The sequence below is a fragment of the Anolis carolinensis genome, chromosome 2 (genome assembly GCF_035594765.1).
Source record: "Anolis carolinensis isolate JA03-04 chromosome 2, rAnoCar3.1.pri, whole genome shotgun sequence".
NCBI classification, from domain to species: domain Eukaryota; kingdom Metazoa; phylum Chordata; class Lepidosauria; order Squamata; family Dactyloidae; genus Anolis; species Anolis carolinensis.
In genome coordinates this window covers 156,362,139-156,386,498 of record NC_085842.1, presented here as the reverse complement: position 1 = coordinate 156,386,498, position 24,360 = coordinate 156,362,139, and the positions used below count along the sequence as shown (strand labels likewise).

The 24,360-nt window shown below is 42.2% G+C and overlaps 1 protein-coding gene across 4 annotated transcripts; it reads right to left on the bottom strand.

Annotated features, from left to right (window-relative positions):
- Positions 1 to 940: 940 nt before the first annotated feature.
- naca (nascent polypeptide associated complex subunit alpha) lies at positions 941 to 22,490 on the bottom strand. Of its 4 annotated transcripts, XM_062970885.1 has the most exons (10): positions 22,335 to 22,490; positions 19,393 to 19,464; positions 16,251 to 16,376; positions 9,921 to 13,055; positions 6,881 to 6,966; positions 4,729 to 4,806; positions 3,501 to 3,647; positions 3,190 to 3,318; positions 1,463 to 1,585; positions 941 to 1,058 (listed from the first exon to the last, which is right to left on the bottom strand). In XM_062970885.1, exons 2-10 carry the CDS (start codon positions 19,460 to 19,462, stop codon positions 1,044 to 1,046), a joined length of 3,909 nt encoding a protein of 1,302 aa, XP_062826955.1. In that variant the 5' UTR covers positions 19,463 to 19,464; positions 22,335 to 22,490; the 3' UTR covers positions 941 to 1,043. The 4 variants fall into 4 exon arrangements, with proteins under 4 accessions (XP_062826955.1, XP_062826957.1, XP_062826956.1 ...); XM_062970887.1 differs by lacking the exon at positions 9,921 to 13,055 and having other exon boundaries at positions 22,335 to 22,486; XM_062970886.1 differs by lacking the exons at positions 19,393 to 19,464; positions 22,335 to 22,490 and adding an exon at positions 14,506 to 14,573 and having other exon boundaries at positions 16,251 to 16,289.
- Positions 22,491 to 24,360: the final 1,870 nt, after the last annotated feature.

Genomic DNA, 24,360 nt, shown 5'->3' with positions numbered 1-24,360 from the left:
CAAAGTAGCTGGGTACTCAAGCTAGTTTGAAATAAAGGTGACAAACTTGAGGCCTTCCATATCTTTCTTTTTGGACTGCAACTCCCATCGCTACAATTGGCTATATTGGCCCAGGTTAATGGGAGTCAGTGTTCAACAATATTAGATGTGTCACAATTTCTTATTTAGGCCTAAAACCAATTTTCCCACCTCATTTTTGCACAAACAATAAGGAAGACTGGCACACTTTACTCACAGTAATGCTATGTACAAAACAAAACAAAAAAATTGCTGTTATTGTACTGTCTGTAATAGGTCTGTGTACTTGGGAAGTACATGAACAAACTGTGACAGGCAATGGCAAGAGCTCAAATATGAGACAGCTCAGGACCAAGACAAACCTCTGAAGCAGCACCATGTTTTCTTTTAAACTCACTGAAACTGAAAGACAAATTGTTCCTTGTAGAGAATTACTCAGTCTTTCCTAGCATGAATGCCTGTATCAGTCATGACTGTTAAAAGAGTTTCCAAACTATAAAAACACTAGATCTATGACCAAACCTCTCATTATGAATTTAATTTTTTATTGTGTCATTTTATGCATGGTTGCAGTTGTGTATTTATATTGTGATAGCCTTTATGTTTATGTATTGTTTATTTTATGTTTAACACTGGTAGTGTTTCTGTGAGCTTTCCTGAGTCTCTTTGGGGAGATGGTAGTGGGGTATGAAGTATTTTTATTATATTATTTTTTCAGTGCCAGAAGAACATACCATGCCTTACAAAGCACCACATGAAGGCCAAGTCCTCTGACACCTCGGCAGAGTTTCAAGGAATTACTAGAAAACGTTTTAGTAAATAGCTAGAGTTCAATTGTAAAGCATCACAATCAATTTCCTTTTAGCTTGTCAAGAAATTTACTAACCTGTTGAAACCAAAAGAAAAAAATAACAATGAGTGAAACCTTCTAAACCACAACTTTTATTGATAGAAATAGTACAAATTTTCAGGTCAGCGGCAATTTACTCTCCTCTGTAACACCAAAAATTTTATTATCTGAGGGGCTACATCGTCAATTCCTGTAAAGAAATGAAAACAAACAAGTTAGGAACTCTGTTCCTCTTATGAAGCAGGATGTAGACTTTCATGGGAGTATATCAGAACCAATCCAAGAAAACTGTTTATCTATTCTACACAGCTAGGTAACCTTGGAGGCTATTGTTTTGGCTGCTTATGGTCACTAAGACATAGAGGGCAAGGAAAACAGAGAGTGTAATTCTAGCTGTGATAAAGCAATCAGATGAAGGCAGAAAAAGATACGGTGCCTGGTTTCCAACCAGTTGCCTAGGATACAACATTGAGCACTCAATGCATTTACTCTGTCTCCTACATAAGCACAGCAGTTAGAATGTAGTGTGATTTATCTGACATCTCTTTGGAGTCCACTCATTGAGCTACAAATGGAATTCAGCAAGCTACTTACCATAATTGCATTTACGATATCATTACTGTTATTTTTCAGAGCACGGACAGCTTTCGCCCTGGAAACATTTGCTTGGGACATCACTAACTCAATGTCTTTCACTTCGACACCAGTCTCATCGACCTAGATGGGAAGAAATGGACTGTCTCTTAGACCAGTGGTTCAGTCTTTATGTCCAACAGGCAAGATGTTATGAGGACTCTATCAGACCATCTTAACATTTTTAAGTGAGGACCAAAAGTTTTTCATGGAGTCAGAATAGATCTTCAACAGGGACCAAGTTACAACTATAAGCTCACTAGTAAGTGTGAAACAAAATCACTCTCAATGTTTTATTTGTCAGGATAGAAGTATGTCTATGAGTGTGAGAGATATAAGAAACAGAAAGCCTACATGGTTTACAGGAGGCATGGGCAAACTTTGGCCCTCTGGGTGTTTTGGACTTCAACTCCTACAATTCTTAACAGTTGGGAGTCCAAAACATCCAGAGGGCTCATGTTTGCTCAGGCCTGGTTTATAGTAAACAAAAAAGGAGGGAAAACAAAACTGAACTGGGCAACATCTCCAAAGCTAAGAACTACAAATACAAAATGTAACTTAACAATTTCTAAGAATCCTGCTAGGCCTACCTCCTTTGTATTAATTTTGTACTACAACATATACAGTACTAAGAAAGAAGGGATTAGGACATGGTGGGCAGTGTGAATGCACTCTACACATGCGAAGAGTTCATGAACCACAATGTGACCTGGCATATGGTCACTTCCACCTGCTCAGCAAATTGGAGAGAAGTGTAGTAAAATGAAAGTAAAAGATCACACTGCCAGTAAAATTCAAGGTTGGACTTTTGACAACAGCTATGGAGCTATTTGCATGACAATGCATTTCACAAGCAGCAATGGTTTCCAAGTCTTAGTACAATTATAGTCATTAGCATCTTGTAAGGCATGTGTGAGCTCTAGTATAAGAAATGCCACCAAAAATGAAAGACCTGTGTTTGTGCTGCTTTGTATATCAGTACTTGAAAGAAAAACAACAGTTAATATTATTTTTCCAAGCAATATCTAATACTATGACAGTTAATAAAAGTAGGAGGCTCTAAGAAACTGCTTCTTGCTAGCCAAAGTAAAATGGTCCTTACGAGAACACTCCAAGTAACACATTCAAATGACTAATTTTAATATAAATGCACAAATATATGATACAGGGTCTCTAGGGACAACTGCCTTTCCTGGCTTTACTAACTGGTTAATTATCTACCATCCTATCGACTCAACAGGAAAATAACAGGAAAATAGAACTTGAAGATTCAAGCAGGAAGCTGTAACACTGACTGGGACAAACCAGGCTACATGATGCCTGTGTCTGGCTACAGCCTGGTCATAAATGATGAGTGTGTGCACTTATGAGGACCTGTAGAGACTCAAGAGTGGAAGGAAATGGAAGGCAGTACGCTATCAGGATACCTTGTTGACACAAATAGACAAGAAGTTTTTAACAGATGTGCACAGTGAGCAACCAAAAACGCACAAAGAAATACTAAGATGTACCCCTTTCCCCTGCCTAAAGAACAATCAGGTTGGATAAAGAAAACGTGTCCCTTCCTGAAATTAAACACCAGGAAAGAAGTCCAGAAATTTTCAAGTAGCAGTAGAGATTTTGCCTGACTGTTGATAGTTACAAATCCTGATTTGTATCAATGGATGCATTAAAAGAGTGTGACATACCTCTTCCTCTTCACTTTCTTCGTGTACAGTGGGAGTCTGTGGGTTTTCTTGAATGTTTGAAACAGTTTCTCCTTGTACTTTGAATTTCTCAGCAGCAGCCAGCTGTGCTTGCTGTGACAAATCTTCAATCTGGTAGAGATGAAGAGAGAAGTCATGGAGGTCTGTTACAACACAAGGAGCAGCTAATGATGCACAAGGCAAACAGAACACAGCCACCAATCAGTGACAGAACACCTGGATAATAGATTTCTCTGTGAAGGGAATGTATTGTTACAGAAATCAAACAGCCAGGATTCCGAAGTTCAGCTTACCTTTGCTTCACCAAAAACTATATAGGTATCTGATGCGGGACTTTTGTATACATCTGGCTTGGTGATGACAAACAGGATGTTCTTGGATTTCCGGATAGTTACCCTTGTTACCCCTGTGACCTGACGAAGGCCAAGCTTGGACATTGCCTTTAAAACAGAGAAGATTGGAAGGAAAGATTTCAAGACTAGACCATCGCTGGAAAACAAAGGGCATTAACCATGGCTATAAAACATCCATGGCAATATTCAGGCATTTCTTCCTATCAGATCAATGCACATAAACTTTCAAAGCCTTTTTTCTAAGTGTGAAGCAACACAGAAGAAAGCCTAGCATATGGATCTGTTCCTAGTTGTATAATTAACCCTGAAATGACTGTTTCAGGTCCTGTAAAATGGAAACACAATTTCAGTTAATCAGCTGGCACCTTCAGTTTAGTAGAATTAGATTTCTCTAAACAAAAAATTCTCGTGATAAAAAGAGAGCAAGCTAAACACTCACGGAAATACAGTAGAGTCTCACTTATCCAACACTCGCTTATCCAATGTTCTGGATTATCCAACACATTTTTGTAGTCAATGTTTTCAATACATCCTGATATTTTGGTGCTAAATTCATAAATACAGTAATTATTACATAGCATTACTGCGTATTGAACTACTTTTTCTGCCAAATTGGTTGTTAAACATGATGTTTTGGTGCTTAATTTGTAAAATCATAACCGAATTTGATGTTTAATAGGCTTTTCCTTAATCCCTCCTTATTATCCAACATATTCGCTTATCCAAGGTTCTGCCGACCTGTTTAGCTTGGATAAGTGAGACTCTAATGTAGTTATAATTTTGAACTATTTTGGTTTTTTGTTGTGGGGAGTTGATTCTGGAAGTTTATCTCATGCCCGAATCCCTTTCAAGGAGGACAAGCAGGGCAGGGAAATATGCTGAGAGAAATGGCTCAATTCCTAACTGAAATTGTGTTACCCTGCTCACCCCAACTATCTCTACATTGATGCATTTCTAAAAAAGAACAAATGATCACAGGGACTTAAATACCTATACATTACATTATATGGGTTTTGCAAGAGCACCCTAAGTGGCAAGTTCAAATGATATTGGTGTGTTTGGATGCCCCCTGTCTGCCCTTTGGGAGAAAAAGATTTAAGTAGCTCCAACTGCATCTTGTAGCAGGAGACTCGGAATAGTTCAGTTGTTTTTACCAACTATGTTTTACCTTTCGTGCTTTCTTTTCACTCCGACTTTGTTTTGCTTTGCTTACTGGTTCTTCATCTATTTCAGCTGCTGCTGCAAGCTGCCAGAAAAAAGACACATAAAAACAGATTAAGGGAAACTCCAGCGGACAGCCTTCCTAATCATAACACATCTCTGAAGGATTTCCTGAAGGATAACTCCTCAGATTTGCACTGTAGGCCAAAGAGATAACAACATTGTCTGCATCTACCATTATTGCAGAGATTGATGGGAACAGATGCATAATCCATGTGCTAAATCAGGAGCATAATGGAATAAAGAGCGGTGTTCATACAAGTGTCCATTAAACTTTGAAATCCTTCACTTCAGAGACTTTCCATAATTCTCTTCAGGCAGAATGTTTTAAGGGAGGGACACAGAAAATCTGGGCAAAACAGAGCACCTCATCACTGCAGCAGCTGCCTCGCTGCAGAAGCTGTTCTTCTAGTTTGTTAATATGGAATACATCTTATGGGCTGAGACAGAAAGAATAATCTGTTTAACAGAACTGCTATTATAGGTCCTTTAGTCCACATGTGAAATATAGCCATGGATTTGAAAGGCTACCAGAGGAGAACCTTCAAGTGGCCAAAGTGCTACCTCTGCCCCTGAGGGATACCATTACCTATTACACTATTTTTGGGGGTGCATCTGAGGCTCCCTTGATTTTTTCGAAGACTTTAGATGCCTAAAAATGGGAGGATGTCCCAAATGCTGGGGAAATATGGTGAAATGGCCAAGAGCATCCCTTCACACTTGAGGGACACTAGTGGTCAGAGCGAGAGAGTGGAGAGCCTGGGAGATGAAGAAACAGGGAACAGAAACTTAAAGGGAGGGGTATATAAAAAGGATATTCAGGTTAGGAAATTAGGTTGGAAGGTTTAAAGATAAAGAAAAGGAAGTAATAAGGCGAAAGGGTAGGCTGCCTAGCTGGGCCCAATTAGCTCAGATGAGCTAAGGCTGCTGTAGGAGGATCTGGTCATGTTAGTGTGATTTATTGTTATAATTGTATTATTTTACTTTGTTTAATAATGTGTATTATGTTGTTATGTAATGTTTGTGTTGCTTTTATGACTGTAAACCGCCCTGAGTCCCATCCGGGAGATAGGGCGGTATATAAATAAAGTTTTATTATTATTATTATTATTAGGAGGAGTGGAGGCAGGCGTATGGGGGTTGGCTCCTCAACTCAAGCAGCTGGAGGGTTCTTTGTTCTTTTCACACATAAATTCCTAGCTGTAAGAGGGAGTGAAAGAGCAACCCAAACATACACGATGTTAACCTCCCCATCCTCTGGGAAATAGGCTGTTATTAGAATGGTTTCATATAATTAGGTCTATAAAACATTATATTCAATATCTGGGACACTAAATTCCTCTTATTTTTTGTTTTTGCTAAATGATGGACAAGTGTCTCCATTTTCAGTTCTTCCAAGACACCAGACAGTCACACTGGATAACTGCAATTTTGGACAACTGGAGATATCACTCCTGGAATTTTAAGGAATGGTTTCCATGATTTTAACTGTTTAAGTTAGTTTGGCTGAGGGTGATGCTAGTTTTTTTTATTGGGAAGATGGAGGTGGAAATCTAAGGGTGTCCAAAGGCTGGACCAGATTGCTTTCCATCCCCTGGGACTGTTTGTGGCTTGTGGGATGTACAATTACCTTTTATCTAGATCAGTGGTTCCCAACCTTTGGGCCTCCAAGTGTTTTGGACTTCAGCTTCCACAGTTCCTAACAGCTGGGATTTCTGGGAGTTGAAGTCCAAAACACCTGGAGGCTCAAAGGTTGGGACCCACAGTTCTAGATGAAAGATAGACAACAGTTTAAAAGTATAATTTTAACATTAAAAACATTCCTGAGTTTACCATACTTAATAGAATGTGTTTCTTTATCATTTTCAAGTGTGGAATATTTTATTTTACCTGCTAGATCACTGTACAGTTGCACCAATGCAAAACCAATTCACAATAACAAAATTTACAATGTAAATGCTTTATCAAGCATCCTGGTGGAGTTTTTTGAGGTTGACATATATTTGTTGCATGACTGATATTCTGTAGCCCAGCCTAGGATGTCATTTAAACAGAAAACCCAAGTCAATGGTTTTTCTTTCTTTCTGTGATGTTCCCACCTGTGCCTGCTGCGTTGTGGTCTGCGTAGAGTCATGTTCTTCAAGTTCTGGCACCGACTCATCGCTATCGGATTCTGTCCCGGACCCTACAGAAACAAAGAGGCACATTTTCTTTCACAATTTGGTCTCTGCTAGGAGTGGCAAGCAGGCCCAGGCAAAATGGGAAGGGTTGGGTTGCTCGGTGACATCTTTCATTCCTTTATTAGGTCAGTGCACATTCAAAACTCACCACTGAGCCAACAAAAGTCAGAATTATCTGGTGATACAGAAGTTTATAGCCAACACAGGAAGAAAGCAGACACGGAGAAGACAAAATCTACAGACATAGATAACTTTGAATTGACAGTGCCTTATGTAATACGTGTTTTGATTTGTGCAGCAGTGTGGTGGTGGAAACAGTGGCATGACAGTTGTACTTTGGGTTTCACTCTGCCAGGGTTACAAGACAGTGAATGAGCTCCTCCTCTCTTTCGCCATGACAGACTACACCAGATCAGTAATAATTTTCTATACACTGACAGGCATTGTCAACTGATTTGTTGGGTAGGAATTTAAAAAAGAAAGAAAAGAATTCCAAACATTACCTTTCTCAGCATTTGTTCCAATTTAAACCAAACTTTGGATAGGTGCAGCTATTTCAGGTTAGATTATTTATATAAAGCACGTAATTGTGCATAAGGTTTATTTCTTTTTATAAAAATAACTCAGTGGGCTTATTGACTGGTCAATACTGGAAACAGATGACAGGACCGGCTTGATGAGATTTACTTCTCATCATTTTGGGTGCCTGCAGTGGAGTAGAGTGGCAGTGGTGGCCAATTTAAATAGGAGCTTACTATATAAGCCTCTTGTGGCTGGTGGCCATTTTTAATAGAGGCATACTGTATAAGCTCTCCCACTTGCTACTGAATGTCGCTTGGGACATAAACAATGAGGAAGGCTGCCTTTCTTTCTTATAGGTGCCATTGACCCACATAGCTGCAGGAACAGCCAGGGTTGTCAAAATTACACTCCTGCCATACATTTATTTGTGTCTGAGTTTCAAGTGTGCCCCTTAATTTAACCCTTAACTTATTCATAGCAAATACATATATTTGGCCCCCAAACTTTCCCTTGTCTTATACATGAAATGATTTATACATAAATATAGACAATAAATATATTATCAAGCTCTTAATAGTTAAGGTACAGCATAAAAGTTCCCAATGACACAGGCAGAAAATGAAAGGAATTTTTGGAAAAAATAATCTAATCACAGTTTCAACAGCAGGCTCAATGTGCCATCTCTGCTTTGTATAGTAGTTTGAATAGAAAGAAAGAGGCAGCTGAACTTCAGATCAATTCAGATCATAGTCTGGATATCAGAAGTGTGTTGCAGACTTGCACATTCCTTCTCCACTGCATACATTTTTACACCTTTCATTTTAGGGTTTGTCATACTGTCTGAACTGGGAAAAACTACAACTAGCACTATCTAGGATTGCCTATATGCAACGATTTGCAAAACGTATTATTACTGAAACTTATGACCAAATGTTGATTATTTCTAATCACGGAAAGGAAGAAGGAGCTTCAAAAGTAACCAGGGAAGGTGAAGAGGAAGTGAAGAAAAAAGTGAAGAAGGAAGCACCACATTATCCAAAAGGTAAACATATCTGCAAAGACTAGATTTTGTGATTTTAAATTTTACACATCTCACTTTTTAAAAGAAAAAAAGGCACAGTTTTCAAAAGTTCAAGGTCTGTGACTATGGGACAAATATCTTTCACTTCAAGATCTTCTATACCAGGCTCGGGCAAACTTCTATTTTCCAGGTATTTTGGACTTTAACTCCCACAACTCCTAGTAGCTGGTAAGCTGGCTGAGATTTTTGAGAGCTGAAGTCCAAAACACTTGGAGGGCCGAAGTTTTCCCATGCCTGCTCTATACTCACAGCATAAGACAGCTACAAACAATATGACTGCCACTGATGAATGGATGATTCCAGTGGACTGCTGGCTCAAGGGATTATTTTAACGCAGGATGTGTGTGTTGGATGTGAGTGAGGAAATGTTACCAGCTAGAAATGTGAAAGCAATGGAATATGTCTAGGCTACACTTTTCATGGAACAAGAACAAATGGCTATCCCCGCTTACCTGTTAATGAACTAATGAGCTAAATCCAGTTCATGAAATGCCTCCTTATCTTTCCCTACAGCTGTATTCACGCCAGCCAACACTGAAGTGTCTGGTTGCTTCATCCACAGTCTAATGATTTCTGATCTTTAATAGGTGCTTAAATTAACCCATGACACACACACTGTTTAAATACACGTTCAACAAATTACTCCTACTGACAATAAAAAGAGATCATGCTCCAAGGACACACAGACAATGCAGAGGAAGGCCTCAAACCAACTGAATAGATGCACTGAAGTTAGGACATTAATGCATATTTCATTCTTTCCATAAATCTATTTTAGACTTGCAACTGGAGATAGGTCACCAAATAGGACAGAAATGTTAGTTTTAGTCTGCAATGTCTCCTTTCACAACCAGGATAAGACACAAGTCTGCACAAAGGAATTCATAACACATGCTAAAATTGTGATCATCTCATTCATATCAGCTGTAGTCAGCAGGATCTTGTAAATAACCAATCAGAAGGAAATACTAGAATTGCTGAAAACAGGCTTGGAGGACAGAAAGTGCTACAGCAAACAAAGCAGTGATTAGAGTTTCTAGGTTAGTGCTATTCCAGAAATACCGGATGAGGCGTGTCTGACATCACACCCTTTATCAGGCACTCACAGCATGCTCAATGTGAGAATAGACACTCTCATTTGTGGCCTATACACACATTTGAGTCTTCAGCACACACAAAAGAAACCTTCAGATGGCTTTGACCACAATTTGATGTACTCAGGCTAGGAAGAGTTCATTTCACTTCTAAAAACTACTTTTCTAAGCTAATGAACAAAGCAGAGAGACCTATACAAATAAATTAGTATTCAGTGAGTAGTCTGTGATATCCATGCACACAGCAAACGGAGGCAAATACCCTTATCATTCTTCAGGACAGGCTGTTTGGCAGGAGGAGGAGGAAGAAGAGGAGCACTTGCTGGGATCTCAGCAAGAGCTACAGCTGGTTTAGGAGAGAAATCCACCAGGACTGGCTGCAGAGGTGGCTCCCCAGCAGGCACCTCTGGTGGGATCAAAGGTGGCAGTTCATCATCTTCAAGGACAACGGAGGAAAGGGTTGGGATTTGGGATGGCACTTCAGTGGCTGCACCAGAAGCAGGTGGAGCTGGCAATGGCTTAGGAAGCACAGAGGGAGCTGGCTTTTTCATAGGGGAAGAAGGCTGAGAAATAGAGAGATCAGGTGGTGCAAGGGGCACAGATACTGATTTTGGAGGAGTCTCTGGCTTCCCAGCAATTGAGGTGGCAGGAGAGACAGAAGGGAGAGCTGGTGTTTTGGGGGCAGAGACAGGACTTGCTGCTACCTGTGTGGGAGGAGGTGGGACTGGAGGTGACATGGGAGGAGACAATGGTGAAGTCACTGCTGGAGTGGCAGCAGGAGGGGAGGCAGATGCTATGTTAGATGTTACTGGGCTAGATACAGAAACAACAGGTTTTGTAGAAACAGCAACAGGCGTTGTCACAGGCATGACCAAAGAAGAAGATACTTCATGGGCCACTGCAGAGGGCTCAGGGTTAGAAGCTGGCACTGTTGGAGTCCCAGCAGGGACCAAAGGGGCAGATGTAGGTACCAAAGCAGAAGCTGGTTTCAGAGGTGGCGCAGAAGGTTTAGAAGCAGACAATGCTGAGACTACAGGAGAAGTTTTCGTGGTGGAAGCTGGCAACAAAGGACTAGAAGAAACCTCAGTTGGGACCACAGGTGGTGTTAGTGGCCCGTAAACAGGTGTGGGAGGCGCCACAACTGACTGGGGTACAGATATCCCAGGGACAGAGAAAAGGACTGGAGGAGAAGCAGTCTTTTTCTGTGGTGCTGCAGGGGCCTGTGATGTAGAAGATACCCCTGCCAAGGCCTCAGGAGGGACTGCAGAGGGCTGAGCTGGAGAAGCTTCATGACTGGCTGGGATCCCTGGATCAGAGACAGATGCCAAAGGAGGAGAAGGTTTTATGGGTGTCACTGCTGGTGCTGGTGATGTAGGAACTATAGGACAAGAAGCTCCAGAAGGCGAGGAAGGTACCGGAGGGCGCACTGAGGGTGCCAGCTGCTTAGTTGCAGGTGCTGCTGCAACCACCGAACTGTAAGTAGGGATCAAGGGAGGAGCCACAGATTGGGTAGCAGATGGCATAGGACTAGAAAGAGGTCCTGCTGGAGCCAAAGGAGTAGGGGCAGGTGTCTGAGTGACAGATTTCACTGGTGATGACAATGGTGTAGGAACAGATCCTACAGGAACTCCAGGCATAGGGCCAGAGCCAGCTGCCAAAACAGGAGCTACTGGCTGAGAAGCAAGCACTGGTGGGGCTTTAGGACCAGAATTAGGTGAAGAAGAACTAGATTTCACAGAGGGCCATGTAGGCATCAGTGGTGCAGAAGCTGGTACTCCCTGTGGCACAGGAAGGGGCACAGACCTAGAAACAGATGCTGAAGCAAATTTCACAGGGGGTCCTGCAGCTGCCACAGGTGTAGATACAGGCCCTGCTGAGATCACTGGGGAAAACATGGGTTTTGCAGATGGCTCCATAGGTAACAATGGAGTTGAAACTGCTTCTGTGTAGGCTGCAGAGCCAGAAGGAAGTTTTACAGGTGGTCCAGCAGGTGGCATGGAACCAGCCATAGGGCTCGCCTGACCCTGTGGAGTGACAGAAGGAAGTTTTATAGGTGGACCAGCAGGTACTACTGGAACAGCTGCAGGGTCTGTTGGTGTTCTAGGGTTTATGACTGGTTTCATGGTTGCTTCTGCAAGTCCCACTGGGCCAGAATGAGAATCTGCTGTGAACAGAGGAGTAGTTCCGGGACTAGAAATATGGACTGAATGGGAAGCAGGCTGTACAGGTGGCCCTGCGAGTGCCACAGGACCAACAGTGGGGCTGGCTGTAATCAAAGGAGGAGTTCCAGGAGCAGACACAGGTTTTACAGATGGCCCAGAAGCAGGGCCTGATGGAGCTATAGGACTGGTACTTGGTTTCACAGGTGGTTCTGCAAGTGCCATAAAACCAGAGGAAGCTGCTGCTAGGGCTGGAGGAGGGACTACAGGACCAGAAGCTGGTACTAAAACAGATTTTGCAGGTGGTGCAAATGGAGCTGCTGCTGGGACACCAGTACCAGAGGCAGGCTTGGTTGGGCTTTTAGGAGAGGCTTCCAAGGGTGCAACAGAAGCCACAGGAGAAACAGATTCTACAGGTTTGGAGACAGGTGCCAAAGCAGGAATCATGGGAAGACAAGCAGAACCTTCAGATGGTCCTGCACGTTGCTCTGCAGGGGTTGCAGAACTAGATATAGTTACTGAACAAACAGTGGGATTGTGGGGTGAAGTAAGTTGTATCACTGAGCTTTGTGGTTTAGTAACAGGGGGAGGGGACACTGGGGCTGAAGTAAGAGTGGCTAGTGCTGGAGGGGGAGCTCCAGGACTGCGAGGAACTGGAAAAGAGGTTATGGGTCTAAGAGAGGGAAGCACTGGTGGAGCAGGGGGAGAAATGGCAGATGCTGGGAGAAGAGGACATGAAGCAAAAGGTGGGATTGTAGGGGCAGAAATTGGAATAGGGGCTGTGGGACTGGCAGGAAACTTGGGAGGAGCTGATAAAGGGCTTGAAGAAGCAGGGAGAATAGGAGGGGCTGGTGTTAAAGAGGGAGAAACAGGAGCAACTGGGATAATGAAAGGAGCTGGGGCAGGTGTACATGATGGCATCTGAGAAACCAGGGTAGCAGCTGTAAGAGCAGGGTTCACAGGGGAAGCTGGAGAAGCCAGACCAACAGACTCAGAAAGTATAACTGGAGCCAGGCAAGAATCTGATGCAATGCCTGGAAATGAAGGGCTAGCTGCTTGTGCATGTATAATCAAATCAGTAGGTTTTGGAGGAGAAAGAGGGGTCTGGGCTGCCACAGCAAAGCCAGCAGAAGCCAGTGGAGTGCTCAAAGGACAGGATCCAGCAGGGGAAGATTTAGCATCATGGGATGAAGAGGAAGGGTGTGCAGGGCTAGAATCAGAGGAGCTGGAAACAGCAGCTAAAGGAGAGAGAAAGGTGAATCAATGATGAAAAGAAAAACACTGGGGAAGAAAAAAAATAGTTAGCTGGAGCTTCCCACAAAGAAATATTGTACAGTTACCTGTAGGACAGAAAGAAATGCAGCTGCTGCGAGAAAAGTAGCAAATTGTTTTTGTTACCTGCAGCCTAAATCATGTCACACTGTAATAAACGTATTCCACTGAAGGATGTTGCAGGAATAGACTATCTGAGATTTTCTGTCATAGCTAAATCACACTCAGGTGTGAATACTCCCTAGTTGTATCTCTTACACCACATCCAACCTTGTTATGCAGATATCTGGGAGTTTTCTCCTGCTTCCCTTAGGTGACAAGTGGGTCAGCTGCAGAAATCCAAGGGCAATCGGTCAGAGAAGAGAAGCTGGAGAAGGCAGGCAAAAGACAACAAACCAGTGCTTTTCCATCCAAATTGCCTTTGTCACCACTGGTGTTTCTCTGCTGACTGCTAGATCATTCTGCCACAGCTGGACAGGTGGTTGGTTTCTTGTCTTTTGTATTCTCTGGCTCCCTCTTTGCTGCCCAACGGCTGGGGAGTGTGTATCATAAAAGAAGCACTGACCCTCTCTGCTATCCCCACCAAGGCAGGTTAGTGTAAAAAAGACACCATTGTGGCCAGGAAAGGGAAGCATGTTGGTACTAATTTGGGATTTTCCTCGGACTACACTGTCGGTGGCAGATCTACCATAAAAGAAGCTCTGACCCTAAATGCTCTCCCTGTTAAAGCATGGAAGTGCTAAGGAGCTTCTGCTGCCATTTTCATACCCAGGCATTAAAATAAGACCAAAAGTAGAACTGTGGCAGAGAAAGTTCTTTTGGGATGGACTAAACTTTTTCTGTTTGCCACTTTACTTAAGAGAAGGGGACGGTTCCTTTTTTTTACAAGGAGTTAGTATTGTACAATGTACATTAACTTTAATTAAAATAGGAACCATCTCCTTCTCTGACTAAAGTGTGAAAGGCCTTTGGAATGCCTGGGTGGGAAAATGGACAGTACAGTACTTTTGCCTCTCCAAGGAATGGATCTAAGCAGCTCTGTGCTCAGCAACAAAGTTTTACCATTGAGTTATCCACAGATCACATTAAAATCGATAATCCTGCCCCTCAAAACCTGTCCTTAACTTATACATGATATCTGAAGGGCGCCAGCCATGATCAAAGTCTATCCATAACGTATTTTTTTTGAAATTCACAAAATGTTTATATCAATAGAAGAGAGACAAGTAGAATTGAAGGGAATAGATTCCCACATTTTAAAATATTTAGCAAACATCACCCCAACTTGCTCAACTTTATGGTTAATTTAACTGCATTGGCACAGCACAGCAAGCTACTGTTAAGGAGCTATACACTAAAATTCAGAGCAAATACTTGGGTGTTTGAATACCTGCTGCTGCTGCAGCAAAAAAATACCTGGTATCAGAAAAAACGTGTGGCAGGTGCTTTGGGAGCACCCACGTGAAAGACAGGAATAGCAGGAGCTAAATGAACAAGTGTAACAGGTTATAAATGAGATCAACACATCAAAAGGCAGTACAATTTAGAAGGTCCTATTTTTTCAGTTTGATCAAGATAACAAATTAAGAGTATGTAGAGCTGCCTAGCCTTGAAGCACATTGCCTTTCATTCCCTTTATTGCCTTTTAATTACGCTTAAGTTTTCTTCTAACTGACATGAGATGGGACCAGAATGAAAATAAACTTGCTTCAGGGAGATAAAATGTATAGCATATCAATTATTGTAAGGGTTTAGGAAAAAGAAAATGGTAATGTTAACAGCATCAGCCATTCACTTTAAAAAAGTAGATGGATGAACTTTACACACTACATGAGCACACAGACAGCAAAGTGCTTCATGTCAACAGAGGGGAAACTGCTCAGTGGGAATATACAGCTAAGAATTGCAGGAAACACCTTATTTATAGAACCACATATTACTGGAAGATAATGCAAAGGCCAATTAGCCCAACTATTTGCTATGCAGGTATACAGGCTAAAGAACTTCTGACAGATAATAGAATTCTGTCAAAGTTCCCCAAAGGATGAAAGTACACCACTTCCTATTCCATTGTTGAACAGCTCTTACTGTCATTAAGTCCTTTTTAGTGTTTAGGTAGAATATCTTCTGTAATTTGAATTTTGTTTTTCCCCAGTCACAGGAAAAAGAAAGCTGTTTCAATCTTTCACATGACATCCCTTAAGATATTTAAATACAGTTACAATGTTTCCCCTTAGTTGTCTCTTGTCCATGCACGCTAAGCTGTTCCTCACAGGGCTTGGTTTTTAAGCATTTTAGCATTTTGGTCACTCTCCTTTTAACTGATTCTAACTTGTCAATAATCTTAGATTGTGGTACCCATAAAAGAAGTTATACTGATGTTTGTATGAATCAATGAGAGTATCATACATGCCTTCAATAATATGAAGCTTTTGAACATTGCTATTTAAATATAAATGCAAGTTGTATGCATTGCACTGGAACTTCCAAACAACCTGGTTTACACTAGTCATTCAACCACCCACTAAAGAACTGAGAAGGGACACAATAAGTGGTCATTGATTTCTGTTCACTGCTGTGTAATCAAGTTCCAATTTGGAAACAACTGAGAAACAGGTCTCCATTGGGCAAGCAAGACACATGAATGCACAATTAAAACTAAAAACACTTGGAACAAGGCAGAAAAAAGGCTCATGATAAAACCAGCAAGTAATAGGCTTCACACTAAGGAAATGGAATGATTTCTCAAAGTAAAACTCTAAACTTTTGGCTGTTACAGATGCCAGGCTTAAATATATATACCGACTGAATATGTATGTACAGATATTTTAAAAGATTATGTTTATATTGGCTTTCCCTCTTAATTTATTTGAAACATTTGAATATGGCATCACTAAGATGTTTCAAAGCTCTCCTAAATATTACATGAAGTATATTCAACAACATCTTATGCAAACCTTGAGCACATCTTTACTGTTCAAGCTTAAGTGATGTTCATTTAAAAAAACCCAAAACACCTCTCTTTATTTGACAGGAAGAAATAACAAGCCTAGGACCCTAGATTAACAGGGGATGATTTACTGCATTGTTTTTGCATTTAATTCTTTTATAATCAAAATGCTGTTTTGACCACATCCTTCTGTTTTTACATGGAGACGTACCTGAAGGCTCTAGAGCTGTCCCAGCCTGAGAACCCTGGCCCGCCACCTCAGGATTCTTGGTGGCGACTGGTATGGACTCCTCAGGTGTCAGCTTCACTTCCATAGGGCCCCCAGGAGCTGGAGTTACTGCAATAGTGCCAACTGTTCAGATACCAGCCAAGAGACCAAAATGTCTGCACATGTCTCATGGGATTGGCTAACAACCCAAAAGGAAATGTATCTAACTGTGGGAAATTGTGAAAACTACAGTATGCGTGGCACCTCAGAGGAAAATGGCACCATGATTAATAAAGCAAATCATCATGCATAATGCATTAAAACAACTAGCTTCCAGAGCAATTAGGCAAACTGAGGTGAATTGGCGTTACTGCACTAATTCTCTTCAATAAATTGAGGACCTACTGCAATGGAACTTTCAGAAAATACCACCCATGATAAGGTGGTTCATTGTTGCCATAATTGAATTCAGCTGGCATCAGTTTTTGAAGATTAGCACTGTGTGTCAAACACCAATCTAGACTGGGACATTAGTATGAAACGGGGTCAGCATAGCTAAAATCAGGAAATAAGAAATGCAACTGCCAGGGCAGCAGCAAATATCAAAGCTCACATCAGTGATGACGAATGACTCTAAAGACTTCAGAATATCCGACATACCCTTGGATTTGGGGGGGGGGGGGGGGGAGGAATCGATAACTCTGCTTCTAGAATTGATCTTACTAATGTTATTCTGTTTCTTCCCATCTTATTTGCCTGAAAATTTATGCTAACCTATTCCTGATATTGTCTCTATGGGTCCTCTTGACACGACTGCCTTCTGTGTCACATCTTGATCTCACTAAAAAAAAAAAGGAAAGCTTGACTGACGTGAACCAAAATCTATTTCTGTGCTCCAGTCACATCTCCAGAGTGATTACTCACTGTAGCATAACAGAAGTACCAAAAACTACTCTGGTATCTATAACCAAATTCTGGGATATTTCCCTGGCAGAAACTGATCAAACCACTGTGGACATTGCTTAGATGTACACGCTAGACAAGGCTGAATATGCATTTGTTGCTTGCCTTATAACAGGATTAAGGACAGTGATGCAAATATATGAATTGGATTTTGTACTGCTTTCAGGGTTTTAAAAAAGGTATGCAAAAATTCATAATGCCCTCTATACCATCTGATTTTGTAATGTCTTTAGATTGCCTGGAATATTTCAAGCTAAAAGACCCCTTTTTCAAAACCAGAAATGAATTTTGTTGCTCTTTGTGGTATGGAAGAACTTTCCTCCTGGGTCTTGGGCATGTGTGGCAAGGTTCCTTCCCCCTTGGCACACAGAGAGTGCAGGAAGCATTCTGAATAACAAATAAATTAAATCAGAAGTAAGGGCACATCCCTCCAAGGTCATGTGAAGCACCTGGACAGTTACTCTCCCTGCTTTAGAGGAACACTTTTCCATTCAGCTGGATACTATATGATCTTCCAATAGATTCCCATTATCCCACTCTATCGCCAAGTCAAATTCACACACCTCTTAACCAAAATCATACCATTTACCAGTCATGCAGTGTGCAACATCCCATGCACAGGTGTAGGAAGTGGAGGACCCAGTCCCAAAGGCATGCAGTGTCCCCTAAGCTTCCAGGAAGGAAGGTAGCAAACCAGGAAACCTGGCTCTCTGCTAATCAGCATCCATAATACCTTTTAAACAGACAGGTGGAAACAACATATTTGGGGAGGAGGTTGACAGTTAGTAGGTTTCACACAGAGAAAGGCACCCATATATATATGTAAGCGCATACACGCAAGCACACATCGAAATACAATTTGTTTTTTCAAAGCAACTATGCTTGGTGGTGTTTATTGCCAAATGCAGGATTTCTTGGTAACACTTTGCCTTGAAAACACAAATAAATGTGCTTTATGTCTTTTCATCTAAGTTAAGTAGAGTAGACAATATATCCCCTTGAGATTTAATTCATTCAGTTTAATAGGTACAGAGATAGTTTCAGGTCTGAAATCTAACACAAACCCATATTACCCCTTAAAAGTTTCACACCCATGCTAAACCATCCTATCTCAATGTGTCCACCTGCAATTTGTAAAAGAAAATGTTAAGAGCCACCAAGTATTTATAAGCTGATTGTGTGATGAAATTCTCTTTCCAGGCTATTACACAGGTTTAGATATAGGATGAATCCCTTGTTTCATTTGACTCGAAACAATCTCTCTCTTCTTTCCTGAAGGAGATGTACTCAGTTTAGCATCAACTAGCCATGAAAAACAATTGAGAAAACTACCCATATGGAGAGGTTATAAAAGAAGCAAAGCTTACTCTAGAAAAAAAAGTAAAAAAAGATCACCAAAACCATTAGGGAAGTGCTAGGTTAGAGAAAACAAGAATCAACTTCTTGCTTTCTTTGGTAATCACACAAGTTAGAATGCACACGTGCACACACTACATACACATAGCCATTACTGTTGTTATTATATCATATGCTAAAACTTCTACAATCAAGCCATATTACAGTGTTTATCCAGTCTGTGATTCACCTTAAGCATGCTCTGTCATGTCTCAGAGAGACCCTGCAACTCATCAAAATCAGAACAGATCAAATTTAACAAAGACACAAACTTTATTCTGAAATGTATTATCTCAAACTTTCTCAAGTCAAAACAATATTCTGGATGTCATAAGTGCTAAAAGATATTAGCATATATTATCTCAGTAATGCTAACAGCAAACTTCATTATTCTCATATGGTAGATGTGGACTGGAAGCTGAAACAAAGCAGCCTCCACAAGGAAAACTAATAAGCTCATAGCAGAGGCAAAATGTAAACCAGGTGAGATAAATACAGATGTTCAGATATTACTGGATGACAGGTCCCAACAGCTCTAGTTAGCATAACCAATAGAGTGAGTTGCTTCAACAGCAACTGAGGGTCACAACTGACTGCTTCTTTTTTATGGGACCTGCTCTCTCATCGGTTTGTAAAAGATTGAAGCTGTAGCTACTTGGACACAATGATACATTACACTAATTACTTGGATGTTCTTCCTCTCAAAATAGTGTTATTGGCTTGGTTACCTGACCAGACGAGTTTCAGGATTCTTTCTGGAGGCATATTAATCATCCAGGGTACTAACCTGTCTCAGCGTGAGGCTGTGGCAGCTCCAGTTCTGTCGCTGGGACAGTTTCTGTGGCTTCACCAGGCATTTCTAGGAGAAACAAAAATAAATTTCAGCCATATTTCCTAATGTTATCACAATAATATTGGAGAGAATCTCCACTCAGAATAACCAGGGAAGCTTCATATACACATGAAACAGAAACACTTCCCACACACAAATACTTATTAACTATAATTCACTCAAAGTAATCATCCTGAAAAAATATTTATTAACACATACATCCTGGAAAATTTTTAAAAACAGAAGATCTTTAATGTAGCTCTAAGAAACAGACAGAAATCATGCCATTTAGTCTGCAACTCCCAGAGATCCCAGCCAGTTTACAGCTGTTAGGATTTCTGGTAGTTGAAGGACAAAACATCCGGGGATCCACAGGTTGAGAACCACTGTGCTAAAGCATTCTGCCCAATCGCATTAAACAGCTACATTTAAAATGGGGGACGCCTGGCTAGACAGCAGTATGTGTGAAAAAGATCTTGGAGTCCTTGTGGACAACAAGTTAAACATGAGCCAGCAATGTGATGCGGCTGCTAAGAAAGCCAATGGGATTTTGGCCTGCACCAATAGGAGTATAGCATCTAGATCCAGGGAAGTCATGCTACCCCTCTATTCTGCCTTGGTCAGACCACACCTGGAATACTGTGTCCAATTCTGGACACTGCAGTTGAAGGGAGATGTTGACAAGCTGGAATGTGTCCAGAGGAGCGCAACTAAAATGATCAAAGGTCTGGAGAACAAGCCCTATGAGGAGCAGCTTAAAGAACTGGGCATGTTTAGCCTGCAGAAGAGAAGGCTAAGAGAAGACATGATAGCCATGTACAAATATGTGAGGGGAAGTCATAGGGAGAAGGGAGCAAGCTTGTTTTCTGCTGCCCTGCAGACTAGGACGCAGAACAATGGCTTCAAACTACAGGAAAGGAGATTCCACCTGAACATCAGGAAGAACTTCCTCACTGTGAGGGCTGTTCGGCAGTGGAGCTCTCTCCCCCGGATGGTGGTGGAGGCTCCTTCTTTGGAGGCTTTTAAGCAGAGGCTGGATGGCCATCTGTCGGGGGTGCTTTGAATGCGATTTTCTGCTTCTTGGCAGGGGGTTGGACTGGATGGCCCATGAGGTCTCTTCTAACTCTACTGTTCTATGATTCTAAAATAAACTTAGGTGTATCTACACTGTAGAATGAATGCAGTCTGACACCACTTTAACTGCTATGGCCAATGCTATGGAATCCTGGGAGAGACAGTTTGGTGAGGCATCAGCATTCTTTGGTAGAGAAGGTTAAAGAACTATAGCTCCCAGGTTTTCACAGTGTATTGAGCCATGACAGTTAAGAGTGATGTTGAACTGTATTCGTGTAGATGCATTCAAATTCAAATGGGCAAAGCTAGTGTAGCTGCTATAACTATAGGTTTTAGTTCTACTTCCTAACAGCAATATTTTTGGTTAGATTGCATCACTGGGTATTTGTTGAAGAATTTTAAAATTATGAACTCACCACCTCTGTCCTTACTGAAAAGAGCTCTAACAGCAATGATACTAATAATAATAATTTTATTTCTTACCCGCCTCTACCTGTAGCTTGAAGAAGAGCAATGTAGGTCAAGAAAAACAAAGTTTGGACAATTCCAAGATGCATCTCACAGAAAAACCACTGAATCAGGAAACGAGCCAACCAGAACTAAATATTCTAAAGCAGTAGATATCAGAGAAATGGCATACACCTGAAAGTTAGTATATGTCACTTGGGGACAAGCAGAAATGAGCTTGTACATTTTCCAGAAAGATTTATCCGCTCACTACTGGGAAGAGAATGTGTCTTGCCCTCACATACACTCAGATCTATACACTTTCACTGAGCTCTCAAGTACAGCCTCTCATTCAAATCTTCTCCAAGGCACAGTCATTTTCCTAAAACCAGCAGAATAGTGAGATATACCCTTGTTTCCTATGCCTTGAGACTACCAACTTGCCTGAACTTTTCATCGTTCTCTTAAAATACTGCAATGGTGGTCAGCAACTCCATTTTCTGTAGAATGCTTGTAAGTAAAACAGTCAAGGAGAAGTGGGAAGGAAAAACCACAGATCAATTTCTGGCAGATCCTGTCACTGAATCACAGAGTTGGAAAAGACCCCAAGGGCCATCCAGTCCAACCCCATTCTGCTATGTAGGAAAACACAACCAAAGCACCCATGACAGGCTGCCATTTAGCCTCTGCTTTAAAAACCTCTAGAGAAGGGAGCGAATATGCTGTCACCCTACAAGGAAGCATATTCCACTGCTGAACTGCTTTTACCATCGGGGTGTTCTTCCTAATGTTTTGGTGGAATCTTTTCCCCTGCAACTGGAATCCATCAGTCTGTATCCTAGTCTCCAGAGCAGCAGAAAAGAAGCTTGCCTCTTTTCTCAGTATAACATTCTTTCACATATTTAAACACGGCTACCATATCCCCTCTTCGAACTAAATATATCAAGCTCTCTCAGAGGGCTTGGCTTCCAAATATTGGATCATTTGGTCGCCCTTCTCTAGTCACCTTCTAGCTTGTCAGTATTGGTAAGGTCCATGAGTGGCCACAGTCCCCAGGCCCAAAGGGGGGAATAATGCCTTTCCATTGGCAGCAAGGGCACCCGAGCAGGAGAAGGCTCACACGAAGGCAGCCTTCCCCTCGCCCGCTTCTTGCTCCCTCCGCCTCCCGAAGGCGAAGGCCGTCCGCCCAGGAAGCCAAGGCCCCGTGACAGGGGACGGGGCTCCGAGGGGCCTCAAGGCCGGCCTCGCTCGGCCCCCTTTCGCCCATATGCCTCCCCTAGCAAGCCCTGCCTCTCCCTGCTTCGGCACCTCCCTGCCCGCCCTGCCCGGCGCCGCTGAGAAGCCGATGGCGGCGGATAGAGACCAGCCAGACTTACTGTAGGAGACGAGCCGGGCGCAAGATGGCGGCGGAAAGAGAGCGAGAGACGGAGCGAAGGCGACTTCCGGTCTGCGCCACAAGGACGTCCGGGTCCCTGCGGGCTGGCCCACGTGGTTTGTCTCCTGCTGGCTCTAGGTATATTCTCCGGGGGTCCCTCTCGAATTAAAGCCCTTTGGCCCCGCTTCAACTGCCATGGCTCAGTGCTACGAATTCATCGGAGTCGTAGTTTGGACAGACGGCTTCAGTTTTTGGCAGTGAGGGCTCAAGACCTTCCAAAACGACAACTCTCACAATCCCATTGCAATAAGTCATGGTGCCAATCTATTACTTCTAGTCACGAGTCAAAGAACATGAAAGGCACTGCAGACTAACTCAACCAGAGAAATCAGCCATAGCAGAGCACTTGATGAACCAACCTGGACACAGTATATTATTTGAGAACACAGAAATGCTTGATCACTCCAACCACTATCATGTCAGACTACACAGAGAAGCCATTGAAATTCACAAGCACGTGGACAACTTCTACAGAAAGGAGGAAACCATGAAAATGAACAAAATCTGGCTACCAGTGTTAAAAAACTCAAAAATCAGAACAGTAAATAAGAAGAAACTCTCTGAAAACGGAGTTCCAGACATGGGAACCAAGGGCAGCTAACGACTCAGAACAAAGGATGCCCTCAGGCAGGAAGCCAGGAGATTAAGCTATTCAATGCTAATTGAGGTGATTAACTACAACATTCACACTGGCCTCCAACTGACAAAGAGTTCTTCTCTCACCCTGGACTTTCCACAGATATATATAATCCTTCCTTGCATAGTTTCTCCATACCTCACAACCTCTGAGGATGTCTGCCATAGATGTGGGCAAAACGTCAGAAGAGAATACGTCTAGAACATGGCCATATAGCCCGGAAAACATACAACAACCCTATTACTCCTAGTGTTGATGCATCCCACATTTCCAAGTGTGCTGCAGGAGAAGGACCTGTCAGAGGGGAGGAGGAGGAGGAGTAATGCCTCCTCTTTTCCAATTTCTATGTCTGGTTGTGACAGATGAAAGAAGCTGATAAAAGATCAACTCATTTGAAATGGATGCTGGAGGAGAATTTCTTGGGTAATGTGGGTTGCTAAAACAAGCCATGACTGAATCCTACTGCCTCATCACACCAGAACAGTAGCTCTCAACCTGGGGTCCCCAGATGTTTAAAGAATCCACTTTAAATCCGGGTTCTGGTCCCTGCAGAATTCTGGGTTTTGTAGTTTGGCGAGGCCCAGGACTTGTCTGGCTGAGTTGTTTAAAGGCCACTCCCTAAACTGGATTTAAAGTTGATCCAAGTCTAGTACAGTCGTTCTCAACCTGTGGGTCCCCAGATGTTTTGGCCTCCAACTCCCAGAAATCCTAATAGCTGGTAAACTGGAATTTCTGGGAGATGTAGGCCAAAACACATAGGGGCACCAGGTTGAGAATCACTGCACTAGTGTGACGAAGTCCCTTGTGCAAAGGAGCTTGAACTTTCTCCAGAAGTAAAGGATGCATCTGCACATTATAATGACACCATGTTAACTGCAATGGCTCGGAATTATAGTTTGCGGAGGCATCAGCACTCTGGCAGCGAAGGCTTAAAGACCTTGTAAAGCAGGGCTGCGAAACATGCAATCCTCCATAATATTGTTGGACTAGAACTCCCAGTATTGCGTTGCTGTGAGTTTTCCGGGCTGTATAGCCATATTTTAAAAGCATTTTCTGCAGAGAAGACCCTCTCTCCTTTTGCCCACATCAACAGCAGGCATCCCCAGAGGTTGTGAGGTTTGTTGGAAACTTGGCAAGTGGGGTTTATATATCTGTGGAATGTCCAGGGTGGGGGGGGGGGACTCTTTGTCTGTTTGAGGAAAGTGTGAATGTTGCAATTGGCCACCCTGATTAGCATTGAATGGCATTTCAGCTTTAAAGCCTGGCTGCTTCCTGCCCGAGGGAATCCTTTGTTCGGAAGTTAGCTGGCTCTGATCGTTTGGAATCCCCG